The sequence below is a fragment of the Amblyomma americanum genome, chromosome 5 (assembly GCF_052857255.1).
Source record: "Amblyomma americanum isolate KBUSLIRL-KWMA chromosome 5, ASM5285725v1, whole genome shotgun sequence".
NCBI classification, from domain to species: domain Eukaryota; kingdom Metazoa; phylum Arthropoda; class Arachnida; order Ixodida; family Ixodidae; genus Amblyomma; species Amblyomma americanum.
In genome coordinates, this window is record NC_135501.1 from 40,622,794 (window position 1) to 40,636,815 (window position 14,022).

General features: G+C 46.5%; 2 protein-coding genes across 4 annotated transcripts in view; one reads left to right on the forward strand and one right to left on the reverse strand.

Annotated features, from left to right (window-relative positions):
• The window catches only part of LOC144132398 (saccharopine dehydrogenase-like oxidoreductase), an 87,085-nt gene that overhangs the window by 21,564 nt on the left and 51,499 nt on the right, over window positions 1-14,022 (reverse strand). For all 3 annotated transcript variants that reach the window (XM_077664782.1, XM_077664784.1, XM_077664783.1), the window contains one exon: window positions 12,783-12,925. In XM_077664782.1, coding sequence (XP_077520908.1) covers window positions 12,783-12,925 — 143 coding nt within the window. The remainder of the gene's footprint in view (window positions 1-12,782; window positions 12,926-14,022) is intronic.
• Window positions 11-12,767, forward strand: LOC144132400 (uncharacterized). Its single transcript, XM_077664785.1, has one exon. The coding sequence runs from the start codon at window positions 3,377-3,379 to the stop codon at window positions 4,832-4,834; it is 1,458 nt and encodes a 485-aa protein (XP_077520911.1). The 5' UTR covers window positions 11-3,376; the 3' UTR covers window positions 4,835-12,767.

Here is a 14,022-nt window from a genome sequence, read left to right on the forward strand (position 1 = left end):
GAAACACGCAAGTTCTTTTTTTTTTTCTAATAGAACAACATAGGGCTTCAACTTTCTCTGCAGGCTCCCCTCTGAGTGACTTGGCAGCAACGATAGCTCCGCACTCGATGCCATGGTTGTGGCCGGCAGACGTGTGGAAAAAAAAAACTTAATCGGTCTGTGACAAATGGGCCTTTGATTCATGTAGTGCTGCTGCTTAACGTCTCATCTATACTCTTCTTACTTTACGTACATAGTGCTCTCCACTTCAAGATGCCGCTCGCAGATTTCGCCTTTCTTGACTTTACCAATTAAATTTTAATGAACTATGTTGAGTTTGGCGTTGCTGAAATTTTCAAGTTTCCTTGCCATTTCCAATCTTCCAACGTTGACGGTGACCAACCAGAAACACATCTCCTTGGCATCACTCCAGTCATCGCGGCATATATCCTTTTGCCGTGTGTAAGAAGTATAATCCTCATACCTGGCTGACAGGTCTGAAGGGGTCTTCCTGCGAACCCGGTTCTCAAAAAGCGGCAAAACTCCTAAGGCCTTCAGAAAAAATGGCTAGCGGTTTAACATTTCTAAGCACGAAATATTGTACGAAAGCAGTTTTTTGCAGGTGGACACAACCGCCAGGTAAGTACCCGAAAGCGCGATTGAGGTGTTTGCAGACCCAGGGAGTGCGTCTTCAACTCTTTCTCCATCAGTGCCAATTTATCCAGTGTACGCCTGTAGCTGCTGCTTCAGTGCCGCGTTTCTGCAGTAATGTTGCCAACGCCAACGCGTATTGCTTTAGTGCTGTGCTTCTGCCACAGCGTTGTCGACGCCAACGCATGCAGCGCACATCTCTCTCTCACTACTGCCACATAGCTCAAAGGTTGGTTGGTTGGTTTTGGGGGAAAGGAAATGGCGCAGTATCTGTCTCATATATCTTTGGACACCTGAACCGCGCGCGCCGTAAGGGAAGGGATAGAGGAGGGAGTGAAAGAAGAGGTGCCGTATTGGAGGGCTTCAGAATAATTTCGACCCCCTGGGGATCTTTAACGTGCACTGAAATCGCACAGCACACGGGCGCCTTAGTGTTTTGCCTCCATAAAAACGCTGCCGCAGCGGTCGGGTTCGAACCTGGCCAGCTCAAAGCGCGAAAAAAATTCTGAGGGCAGGCACTCAAGCCAGCTTACGTGGAGCAATGGAGGAATAAGAAAGAAGGAACTTTCTAGAACGTGGGGTTTTTCCACGACGCCAGTACCCCTTCTATTTATTTTTATTTCTTTCTATTTTCTTGTTTTATTGTTATTTTCATTGTCATTTCTTTTTAATTTTTGTGTTTTTGTTTTTATTATTTTTCTTTTCCTTTATTTTATTTTCGTTGTTATCAGCTCTAATTTTATTCTCATTTATTTTTTATTTCTGTAGTTTATATTTCTGTTTTTATTTTTATTTATTTCTAACTTTTGTTTTTTTATTTCAGTTTTAATGGCGTCATTTGATTGACAGGTGAGGCGGACACTTTCTGCGAACGGCCGCTTCCTGCGGACACTGATGAGGCAAGTAAGGCTTTCGCCTTAATATTAGTTTGATTGTAGTATTAGTTCATGAAGGTGATGTGAAATGCACGACGCGAGATTGTGTTGCAGTTTAAAACCAAGCGTGCTCGGTTGCGACAATGTATCCTAGTGAAGTCGCGCAGTGGCCAGCGAAACTGATCTGTTCGCGCCTCCGCGGGTTCGAATTCGTCACAGAAATTTGATTTATTTTTATTTATTTACTTTAGATATGGCACGAATTGACAAACAGCGCAAGATCTTGCTCGAGGTTTACCCAACGGAACAGTGCTTTCGCATCAACAATTCACGCCGCACACTCTCTCCCTCGGAGTGAAGAGCGCAGCACCCAGCCCCTCTAGGTCGGTTTCAAATATTTCGGAGAGGAGGGTGCCTCGTGGCGGCTTGTGGCTGTGCGAACCAGGCCCGGGTTATGGGGAAGTCCCCTAGGGCCCGAAGCCCTGAAACGAGGGCACAGGGTAATCCAGTCGGGTGGCCAGTAAGTGCCTGAACTGGGGAAAGCCTGGCGGTGATCAACACCAAGTAGCGGTTAGTAAGCCCGGCGAAACATGCACTAGAACCTTAGACTGTCAAAGAGTCTCGGGCACACGTACCTTCGCAGGTACGAAACATGACAATTAAGCGAGGGCAACAAAAGAGGCAGCCCCCTTTTGCAGTCTGAAAGTAGTTGCTTCACACGCTATGCCCGGTTCGAACACCGCAAAAGGGTTCCCGTCTCAGTGCAAGTCCCTTGGAGTAAGCGCCGAAGCATACCCTGGGTGGTGTGAAAACTGTCCTTTAATACTGGTGGAAGGTCGGGTGGCTGAACCTGTTTTAGGGGGCCATGAACCCGCTGTTCATGGCCTCTGTTAGGGTTTTATATGTCGATGGATCTGAGACCCCGGCCGACGTCCACTTGTGATCGGAGTGCGCTTGGAGGCCGAGGGCAGCACATTTGGCACAGAGCCAGCGTTCGCCCTTTGCGGAGACCTGAAGGAAACCCGACTAATTCGGACTGTTTACCAAACTGCTACACTCTCGCATTCTCCCATAACCGCACCTATCACCCCAATTCTCTTCCCTTACAACCAAACTCCATCTACTGTTTCCCAGGGGAGGTTAGGGGTGTTTCCCCAGGCCCGGTTTCCCGGCTCCGGTGTCGCTAAGCAGCATTGTCTCTATTAACGCGATGGCGTTAGGAGTTCCGTTCAGCGGAAACCTCGGCGGCGGGAGCGAAAAATTCCCAGAGAAATCGACATACATCACCTTAATTGTGATGTCATCGCAACATGCCCACTGTGGCACGTTTCAACGTGCCCACCGGATTGTGAGTAATGTGCTCACCGTGGCAAGCGGCAGTCAAATTAATGACTGGTCCTGATAAGTTACTCGGGAAGAGTAACATGGACCTCAAAAGCCACCACTATTTCTGTATTTGAAACAGCCACCTGCCGGGGCAGTGGCGCATCGCTTAGCCGCTGCACCACTGCGCAAGGATTGGCACGAGGACTCCCATCGACCTATGAATGTAAGGCTAGAAAATGGCCAATTCCACATATATGGTCATATCAAATTTAACGATGGTTCGCTACCTTTCTTCGGGGGGACTCAGACCTCTTCAAACCTGGCGATTCGGCTGCGTTTAAGCAAGAGGCGCAGATGCAGATGATGAAACTGTTGTATAGTTAGGTCTTGTTTCCTTTTCAATGTGAACACCGCCAGAGGGCTACAGTTGTGTGCATACATATGTGCGTGCGTCACTGAATAAACTGGGTTTCGTTCTATGCGTTTGCTGTCATGGTTCACGGTCTTCAAGGGCGGTTCACGCCTACACTACATTGGCGACGAGGATGAACGGAAGAGCGGGCATATCAACCTTTTCGCTTCCAGTCATGAGCTTTTCCGGACTCACACCACCGCCCCCATTTCTGCCTGTTCCAGGTCGCCCGGCTGTTCCCTGGTCACAATGGGTGCGACTATTCAAGAACTACATGCTGGCTTCGGGAGCGTCTGATTTTTCGGCAGAGCGTCGCAAAGCCCTTCTTATCCACAGTCTGGGCGTCGAAGGCCAGCGAACATTCACGCTTCCTGGGTCAGCCAAAGACGCCAAAGAAGGTGAGAGCGCTACCGCTAAGGATCTGCCAGCAGATAGTGAGGGCGCAAGCACCAGACTGTTGCCAAAACAGACAGAGACGGCACCTTCGCCATATGACGATGCGGTTACAGCCTTGGGGAACCATTTTAACACCCGAACTAATATCGTCGTAGAACGTCACCGTTTTCGCAAACGCGTCCAGCAGCCAGGTGAATCTATCAACGAGTATGTTGTTGCATTACGTGAGCATGCAGCTGCTTGTTCATTCGCCGTGCTTGAGGATGCGCTCCGTGATCAGTTCCTGACAGGCATTTCTTCGCAACATGTCCGTGAGCGTCTGTTGCTCGATGGCTCGAGTCTTTCTTTTTCGCGTGCTGTGCTTGTGGCCACTCAGCTAGAACAGACAACTCAAGATGTCCAAGCTTTTGCGTCTACAAGTGTACAGCATGTTGCAACTAAGAACAACGCCCCCTTCCACTGCTTTCGTTGCGGTTCTAATCAGCACTCGGCTGCGTCGTTCCACTGCCCAGCTAAAGGGAAACGCTGCCATTGCTGCGGTCGGGTCGGTCATTTCAAGTCAGTTTGCAATAAGGATCGACGCGTTGCTTCTGTTCGGGAACTAAGCAGCGAAGAACGCAGTGACGTTGCAAACATTCTGGTAGTGGCCGCATCCACTCACCCTGGTATTCATATTGATGTCTTAGTAGGAAACACCAGCGTAGCATTCTTAGTTGATTCGGGATCAGCAGTTTCCATTATGTCGTACAGCCTCTTCAACCAGCATTTCTCCAGTAAAGCACACTGTACTGCCCCGCTAGTTAAATTACTGGACTATTCAAGACAGCCCATACCGGTGCATGGATGTTTTCTCTCTGAGGTTACGTACATGGCTCGTACAGCATCCATTTTGTTTTATGTCTTGTATTGGGGCACTTCGCTTCTCGGTATAGATGCGATTAGAGCTCTTAATCTACGAATTGAGGGCTCATCCCTTTGTTGCCTTGAGACAATTGCCACTGCAGCTGGTAGCCAAGAACAATGTTCTGTAAAAGAAACGCAACCGTGTTATGCTGGGCTCCCCAGCTACTTAAGAAAAGAGTTCCATTGTCTGTTTGGAGAGGGCATTGGTCTGGCTAGGACTTTTGTTCACCAGGTCAAAACGCGTCCATCCTTCCAACCCACTGCGTCTAAGCTTCGCCGCCTACCACTGTGATTACGACCTTTGGTCTCAGAACTTCGTCGGCTGGAAGAGACGGTTGTGATTTAGCGCGTCAACGCATCAGAATGGGTCTCCCCTATCGTCGTGGTAAAAAAAAAAAAAAGATGGAGGGATTCGCCTCTGTGTCGACCTTCGAGAAGCCAACAAGGCCGTTGTGCCGGACAATTTTCCGCTTCCCCACACTGAAGAACTTCTGCACAGCCTTGTGGGTGCAACACACTTTTCCAAGTTAGATCTGGCATCTGCTTATCACCAAGTTTTGCTACGTCCAGAGAGCCGTGATTTAACAGCCTTCGTAACACACGACGGACTTTATCGCTTCAAGCGTGTGTGCTTTGGATTAGCTACCGCCCCCTCGGCCTTCCAACGCACGATGTCGCAAATTCTTCAAGGATGTTCTGGTGTCTTGTTTTACATCGACGGCATCATCGTTTTTGGAAAGAGTGAAAAAGACCACTGGGCAAACGTTGCGATCGTTCTCAGGCGTATAAAAGAAGCAGGGCTCAAGCTAAATGACAAGTGTGTATTTTGCACAAATGAACTTCAGTGGAAGTAAGCGCTTGTGTTGTGTCCTGTGTTTTCTGTGCGCTATGAATCCTCATGCTGATTACCCACTAGCCCGAACCCTGACCCTTCTAAGTTATATTTCGAGTTCAACGGGCACCTGTCCCCCTGTTCCCCCTTATATGTTTCAACCTGCATTGCTTGTGACGTTAATTGCCATCAGTGATTGCCGAGTTCGCACGTTGGCCTACTGCATCCGCGTCAAAGTAATACCTGAGGATGTTCAGGCACTGTTTGGGGCTCTTCCACCTTCCATCAATCATGCGAACTGGGTCTGCAAAATTCTTCGTTCGGAGTGGCAAAGACAAGGTCGCCTTTACAAGGATGCCCTGCATGCTCAAGATTTCAGTCAACGTTCACCGCCAGCGTCCAAGCGACGAAAATGGAAAGAATACTGCAGCCTGATAGACAGCACCGCAGATAACCTATGGCAATCCAGCTTGTGGAGGCTTCGCTTATTGAAGAGGGATAGGAAACCTGGTCAAGGTTCAAGGGTCCACGTTTTCGGCAACGTCAGGCTTCCGGACTTTGTGCAGCGGACTGTTCAGTTGGGACCGATGTATGCGGTACCACCGAAGAAATCAGCGCCTGAACTCTTATCCTTCGTCAAACAAGTCTCGAGTCGTGCCCCGTCCGCAGAGAAGGAATGGTGCAACGTAGAAGGCCTGCATCTTCTAAACAATTGGAAGCCGTCCAGCACGTGTGTTCCGGTGAGGAAGACAGTTAGGTACTTGAAGGACAATGGCTTGTGTATACTACAGTCAGATAAGGAGGGAGGCTTTGCAGTGCTTCTGATAGATTTGTATCGTAAGAAAGCACATGATGCTGTTAATTCAGTGTTTGATCGGCTCCAACCTTTCTTAGTGCAAAAGGCAAAAGCACAAGCGAAGAAATTGTGTAAGCAGCTGGATCTGTCCAGGCTTTTGCTCGCAATCACGAATTCAGGAAAATATGCACTTGAGATGTTTTTCTCAATCAAGACCCACAAGCCAGAGGCGCCTTTTAGGGTCATCGTCTCCGAACGTGATTCTTGGCAGAAGGAAGTAGGCCTATTTTTGCAGACTAAACTGAAGCTGTTGAAACCTGACGACCCATTTATGATCAGAAGCTCAGAACAAGTTGTTGACTACCTGAGAGGGCTTCAGGGTGCAGATGTAGGATTTTTTTCAATAGATATAAAGGACCTTTACTACTCTTTGCCTCATCAGCAGCTTTTAGAATGCATTGAAGACTGCATTCATAAATATGGCGCCGTATCGTTTCAAAATGAAGCTGGTATTTCAGTTGATGGTTTTTTGAATTTAGTGTCCCTGTACCTCTCGTCAACCTTTGTTAAGTGGAATGAGGAAGTATATCTGCAAAAAAAGGGAGTGTGTATAGGTTCGTGCATAGCACCTGCCCTTAGTGACTTGTTTCTTGCGAGCGCAGATAGGAGGATACAGAGTAATCTAGATAGTAAAGTGGTGATAAAAACGTTCCGGTTTGTAGATGATTACTTGGTTGTTCTTCAGAAGAGCAATGGAAGCCTTCTTCAGGTAGCAGAAAGCACTATATCTACCTTCGCGGAGTGTCTTGAGCCACTGTCCATTACTCACGAGCTTCCTGTTGAAGGAATGATCCGTTTCCTTGATTTAAAATTAGTATCTGTGAGTCGGGTTTGCTGGATGTATGAGCCTAGAGGGAATAAGGCTCTCTTACCGTTCACCTCCGCACATACGAAGTTAGTCAAGAGAGGAGTAGTAAAAACATGCCTGTCCAATGCAGTCAATAAGTCGTGCACCTGCCTAATGACAACAAGTTTCAATAATCAGGTTCATCGCCTTCAGGAAGCGGGTTACCCGAGGTACCTTGTAGTAGCAGTAGCAGAAAGCATGCGCAGACAAAATAAAAACACAACGTTGACAGATAAAGAAGGTACCCGCAAAATTGAAGTAATACCTTATATTCACAGGATTTCCCACGGCCACAAAAAGATTGGAGAGAAAATTGGTGTAAAAATTTGCATGTCAGCCCCAGAAAAACTGTCCCGCATGTGTAAGAACACATGTCCAGACGAGCAGGATAAGAAGGCCTGCTCTGTAAGGCATCAGAACCCATTTGTAACTTGTGGCGATAACGTTATATACAGGTTGCCACTTTCATGTGGCAAGTTGTATATCGGGCAGACAGGCCGGTGCCTGAACAAGCGACTCAGCGAGCACCACAGAAGTGTTAGAGATCAGGGACCAGGTAATCTGGCTCGTCACTGCCGTTGTCACAAGTGCACGCCTAACTTCAAGGAGTGTTCAGTATTAGGAAAAAATAGCAATCAAAAAACGAGGGAAATAATTGAAGCGGCAGAGATGGAAAAAGAGGGACTGGGAAATTGTATCAGTGATCCTTCGGTGTTTTTATCAATGAAAGACTTAGCTTTCTTAGGTGCAAGGCAGAGGGCGAAAGTGTGAAACTTGTGCACTGTTTGGTAGGTTTTTATTGTTTCTTCTTACCTTGACACATCATGACCTTGACCAGATAATCATTGTTAGTTGTTTGTACGTGCGCAATACCTGACCTTTATAAGGCTGTCAGCGCCAAATAAAGACCATTCAGTGGAAGTAAGCGCTTGTGTTGTGTCCTGTGTATTCTGTGCGCTATGCATCCTCATGGAGTACCCAGTTGGATTCATGAGCCCAACTGGCTGACCAATTGGGTCTAACTGGTTCCAACTGGACCCATTGGTTTTTTTTTTACTGGGGCGGTCACCCGCAGAGTCGTTAAATTTACATGACGGCACTAATTAATGTGTTTGAATTTTTGTACACCGCTTCAGGCAGCCAAGATGACTCAGCGTCACAGGTTCAGCTGTTCGTAATTGACGAAGATGGAAACGGTAATTTGCAGCAGGAGGGGCCCTTGGAGCAGTTTGTCTCTTGCGCCAGCTTAACGGACGCTGACGGGAGCAGTGATCGGCAGCCTGCTGATGCATCTTATGAAAGCCAGCATTCGTGTGAAGCCAGTACTTCCTCACGGCCAGCTTCCCGAAGTGAGCTGCAGCGAGGTAAGCGAGGTCTACACATTTGATACTTTTGCAAGACGTGTACTTACAGAAATGAACAACGCGAGACATTTTTGGCACATTAGTAGCACAAAAGTGAATGGCATAAGCTGGTTCCTAGCATAAACATTCCCAGAAACCAAAACTCCAAAGGGTTACATTACAACTACAACTACATACTACAAGTATAAATAACCCTCACAATAAAATTCACAACAAGAATACATTTTTAAATCCCCAAAGTCTTGGCTGTCATTCATTACTTCTGGTTTGCAGCACTTGCTATTGCTATACCGGAATTAATTTAAGATTAAGTGTTATTTATATCTATTAGACGAAAGGGTGCATTGTAGGTACGCGTTCACACAACTGCAGTGAAATATAGAGAAGCTTGGATTTCTGTGTGGTGGGCTGTGAGGCGTAGCTTTATGAATGACTGAGTTATCTTTCACTGCCTGCATTTCTCTACTGTTCCATTCATGTAGCCATTCTGTGCCATTCATGTAGCCAAAGCACATAGCACCCTTGCAACACCTTAGCTCTCAACACTAGACGAGACATGCGAGGCCAGAATAACTAGGTATATTAATAAAAGCTACTCCCACAATATGCCTCTAGCTTTGGTAGAATATTGTCACATGACGCTGAAGAGACGACGAAGAGGTGAAGAGACGTGGAAGAAGCTCGCCATTTTGCGCTAACGAATCAAGCTCAGGTCGACTCACCCCTGTAAATAAACTTGTAACAATATGTATAGTGCATGTGTGTGTGTACATGCTTCATTTTTTTTTTCATTCGGATGCCTGTACCTCCCCCTCCAAGCACACACACACACGTGTGTGTGTGTGTTTGGAGGGGGAGGTACAGGCATCCGAATTTTTAAAAAATGAAACAATGACAAAGCCATGCGAGCATGCTATGAAACCATAGCATTGACAATCACAATGAAACACATGCCTCTATGATGCATGGTGAGCGTTCCATCCTTTTATATCTTTACTTTGTTAATCTGTGCCTGAGATATCAAACCCCTACCTAGGGATATTTGAGGAATAATAAATAAATAAATATTGAACCTGTGTCCAACCGATGCACAAAATCGGAAAAGTGAACTAGTTCACAACCTGCAAGTGTTTCCTGTGTCCTGAAAGCAAAACATAAAAAGCCGACTTATGAAGGGTAGAAAGCTGGCACATTCACTTGTGGGTATAAGTGATGTTTAATTATTGAAATTTAAGAGTATTACAAATGAAGCTAACACTTTTCAGGTGCTTCTGCAAAGCGTGAAATGACATTTTTTCACTGAGTCATGGCTTCATTCAATGATTCCCGATACAGTTTGTCACCATTCAAGTTCCTTCAGACATACCAGTCATAGAAAGATGCTTTTAGTCTTCCTGAAATCATAGTCTGGCTTTGGAACATGGTTCACCTCTGTCGCTAAGTGCAACTTCCAGGATGATAGTTTCCATGTTTTTGTTCTCAAGGTCATGTGTTTCAAGGCTGTGACACTCGTTGCAGCAGCTAGATTACACACCCATAATTGCGTAATCTAGCCCAGTGCCTTACCTGCATCATGCCGTCTTCCTGGATAAGGCCCATCTAGTTGACACACGATACCATTTGGGCACATCAAAGATTGTTATTTTACGCAGTGCATTCTTTTGTGCCCAGAAAAGTAATCTTGCTGGTTCCTTTTGGGACAGCATATGGCACGGGCAGTGCCATCAATGAATCCAATGCAGTTTGATAGTGGTGCGCCTTTGTTTTTGACAGCCTGTAGCAACAAAAAGGATTAACCAATAACTGTGTGCATACATGAAGCTTCAGACCATAAGAAACCATAAATTTGAGCTTTTACAATTTCAGCACAGCACACCGCGGTATCGAAACCTGCATGATGAAATCAGAAATTGTGTTATAAACTATTTTCTGGGCTCAGGTAGATTGCATGCACCGATCCATACTGACTGATCGTATGCTTCATCCCAAAGACAGAGCACACCAGTGCATTGATGCACAACCCCCACACCTCACACTGTTAAGGTGTAAGGTTTCTATTTCATGATGTGATGTGCTCACTGTACGACCTCACATCATGAAGTGGGACTATTGACACGTTTTCAATATTTATAATTTTTGGAGTGATAAAACTGACTTACATTAGCAAATTCCCTGAGAGTGGGAGGGGAAAGCCATTCATGGTTGTTTATGTCCTTCAAAAGGTGCCCGAAGTTGGCCGTGATGTGGTTGAGCATTTTCGACGTTATGCTCGACATGACCGAAGTGTGCCTCCCGAAGATGCGCTCTAGGTCGCACCATCGATTTGGGTACTCCAGCCGACGAAGGGTGAGGCAGAGTGCTTCGCGGCCGGGCACCTTGACATTCTGGGCACTGGTAACGGTGTTCGGCACCATCAGAGCACATAGCAGTTCGGTGATGTCGTCTTTTTCAAATCGAAACTGCTGCTTGAATAAGGACTTCTCAATGTTATTTATGTCCAGCAGTCCGTGGCGGGAACGGTATCGTAGTAGCTCCGACTCCCGTTGGAGCCGCATTTCATACTCCAAGTAGTCTACTGAAATGTCACCTTTCAGGAGCCATCGCTCCGCATGCGGCAACATGAGATCGTCGATTTCCGCCCATGTGAGCACAGAGAGGAGGCGATGATCGCACAGGATGCTTGAGGGCATGGCATGGAAGCTTGAGGAACCATCCGCCAAAGAAACAGCAGACAGCAAAAAGCGCGCGCTTCGCCGTGGCTTGGTTTGGATCAAATCGACCTCAGAGTTTTTTTTTTCTGACGTGTGGTGGCGCTAGGTACCTGCCCGAAGGCGGACTTTATATTTTTCTGTAAAGGGCTTCACCCTACAGTGGAAAGCAGCGGGGCTGACTTACCCAAGGCATTGGGGTTTAGGGATAGTGAAGGGAAAGTGGATTTTAAGAGGCTAGAAGTAACCAAGCGAAGGTTATCTGATTGGTGGGTAAAAGCAAGAAAGGAGTAAAATTTCACAAGACATGGCTAGGTGGCTTGAGCCACCGCCCGATGTAAAGGGTTCAGCCGTATCCATCCATCCATCCAACGGGGCTGAACCTGGGTGTTGTTTGTCCACGGAGCGCCTGTTGCGGAACGGTCCGCAAACGCTAATCTAAAGGTGTCGTTCGCGCTTTGGATTTAGCGTACGCAACCGTCTTGCGTGTTGCGTACGCAAAAAACGCATACGCTATACTAAAACTGCGTACTCTCTATTCTTAATAATTACAAAGCCTTATTAGTAATTTCGGGTCTTGACGAGGACCTCTTCCAGATGCTTCCAATGGTTTTAATGGATATAATGTGCGACCATACTTCAGCATTTGTGTTCAGCTGCGGCCAAGAAACTTTATGACCAGCTTCACGGTTCCTTGCCATGTCTTCATTCTGTCTGCTCTAAAAGCATAATTCTTTCAACATGCTAACAATGACTGCTCAATGCTTTGCAGTTACCCTCAGAAAAACTTCGCTGGCTGAGCACGAGATCAAGACTGATTTCCCCATATTCTGTTCAGAAGAGCAAAATGTGGGCCACGACCAACACCACAACACCTCTATTTTCTTCTCTTCCCGTTCCCAAGTGCAGAGTAGCAGGCCAGATATTTATTTTTCAGGCCAACCTCTCTGCCTTTCCAGTCAATAAACTCTCTCTCTCTCTCTCTATTGCGTAAAGGAGGGCCGAGATGGGCTGGGCACTTTACCACTTACTATCCACAGCCACACTGGTTAAGTCCGAACAACCTTCAAGGTATAAAAGTACTTTCAGGGCCCGGAATAATGCACAGGACGTCTTGAAGATGAAAGGCAACCGAAAAAAAAAGGTTGCTTTTCAGAAGTGCCGACGTGATGGCAGCCGTCATCCAGTCGAGAAACATGACAGATTCTTGTTAGAAATACAACAAAATGTTTTCTAGTTTTGTTTCTAACGAGAGATTTGTCTCTTGTTTTCGTACTATTCTTCTTTAGTATTGTAGTTATTTCTGCATTAATTTTTTATATTCTGATGTTCGATAGTACATTTCTGCAGCAACTACAAAAATTTCTGCCATTACTACAAGTTTTTAGTCAAAAACATTGCAGAAAACCTGTTGTGAAGACAGAACCTTTTCTGCTGTATTTTTCGACAGGGAAAATTCTGAAAATTTTGTTTCGATTGAACTTTCCAGTTTTATTAATATGAAGCATGCTTTTGACCTTTTGATCGTTTTGTGCTATCAGGCCATCTCTCGCTTTGCATCTCGGATCGCATGGTGTACGTGTATTCACAGCAGAACACGTGAGCACCATGGCGCAGCATGAAAGCAGCCTACCTGCGAGCCAGGCGTGAGTGGCGTGGTGGAAGCGGCTTGGTGAAGACTGTTTCACGGGCCCGCCGCTGCAACTCAGCCAGCTCAGCACCGTGAGCTACTGCATGAATGGCACTCTGCCAGGTGCCAAAGTTGAGCTTTGTGCCCTGCGTGCACACAACGCACATTTGTTGCTGTTCAGATTGTGGCCCGAGACAGTATATGACAGAGGCAGGGACACTTTATTAGTAGCGGGTATGGGAATTGGCCTTTTCCGTACCGAATCAAATACGAATAGTGTACAGCGCTCATCTCCCGAACTGATTACGAATCGAATAGTGATAGAACCGAATCAAATATCAATCGAAAATCTTTTTTTACAATGTACTGAAAAGTTGCGCATATTCGTACACAAAGAAGAATCGTACGAAACTGCGAAATGGTGGCGATGGATGGGTGTGTGTGTGTGTGTGTGTGTGTGTGTGTGTGTGTGTGTGTGTGTGTGTGTGTGTGTGTGTGTGTGTGTGTGTGTGTGTGTGTGCGTGTGCGTGTGCGTGTGTGTGTGTGTGTGTGTGTGTGTGGAGATGTGGATGTGTGTGTGTGGAGATGTGGATGTGTGGAGATGTGGATGTGTGGATGTGTGGATGTGGATGTGTGGATGTGGATGTGTGTGAGTGTGTGTGTGTGGATGTGTGTGAGTGTGTGTGTGTGGATGTGTGTGAGTGTGTGTGTGTGGATGTGTGTGTGTGTGTGTGGATGTGGATGTGTGTGGATGTGGATGTGGATGTGTGGATGTGGATGTGTGTGTGTGTGTGTGGATGTGGATGTGTGTGTGTGTGTGTGGATGTGGATGTGGATGGATGGATGGATGGATACGGCTGAACCCTTTACATCGGGCAGTGGCTCAAGCCACCTAGCCATGTCTTGTGAAATTTTACTCCTGTCTTTCTTTTAGCCACCAATCAGATAACCTTCGCTTGGTTACTTCTAACCTCTTAAAATCCACTTTCCCTTCACTATCCCTAAACCCCAATGCCTTGTGTAAGTCAGCCCCGCTGCCTTCCACAGTAGGGTGAAGCCCTTTACAGAAAAGTATCAAGTGTTCAGCCGTTTCCTCCTCCTCTCCGCACGCAATGCACAAAGTGTCTATCTCCTGGTACCTGACTCTATACGTCTTAGTCCGCAAAACTCCAGTCCAGGCCTCAAACAACAAAGAACTTCCCCTACAATTATCATAGATATTTTCTTTGACAATTTCCTGTTT

Excerpts from the sequence above, each read along its gene's own strand:
- LOC144132400 (XM_077664785.1), top strand. The coding sequence starts at position 3,377 with ATGAACGGAAGAGCGGGCATATCAACCTTTTCGCTTCCAGTCATGAGC.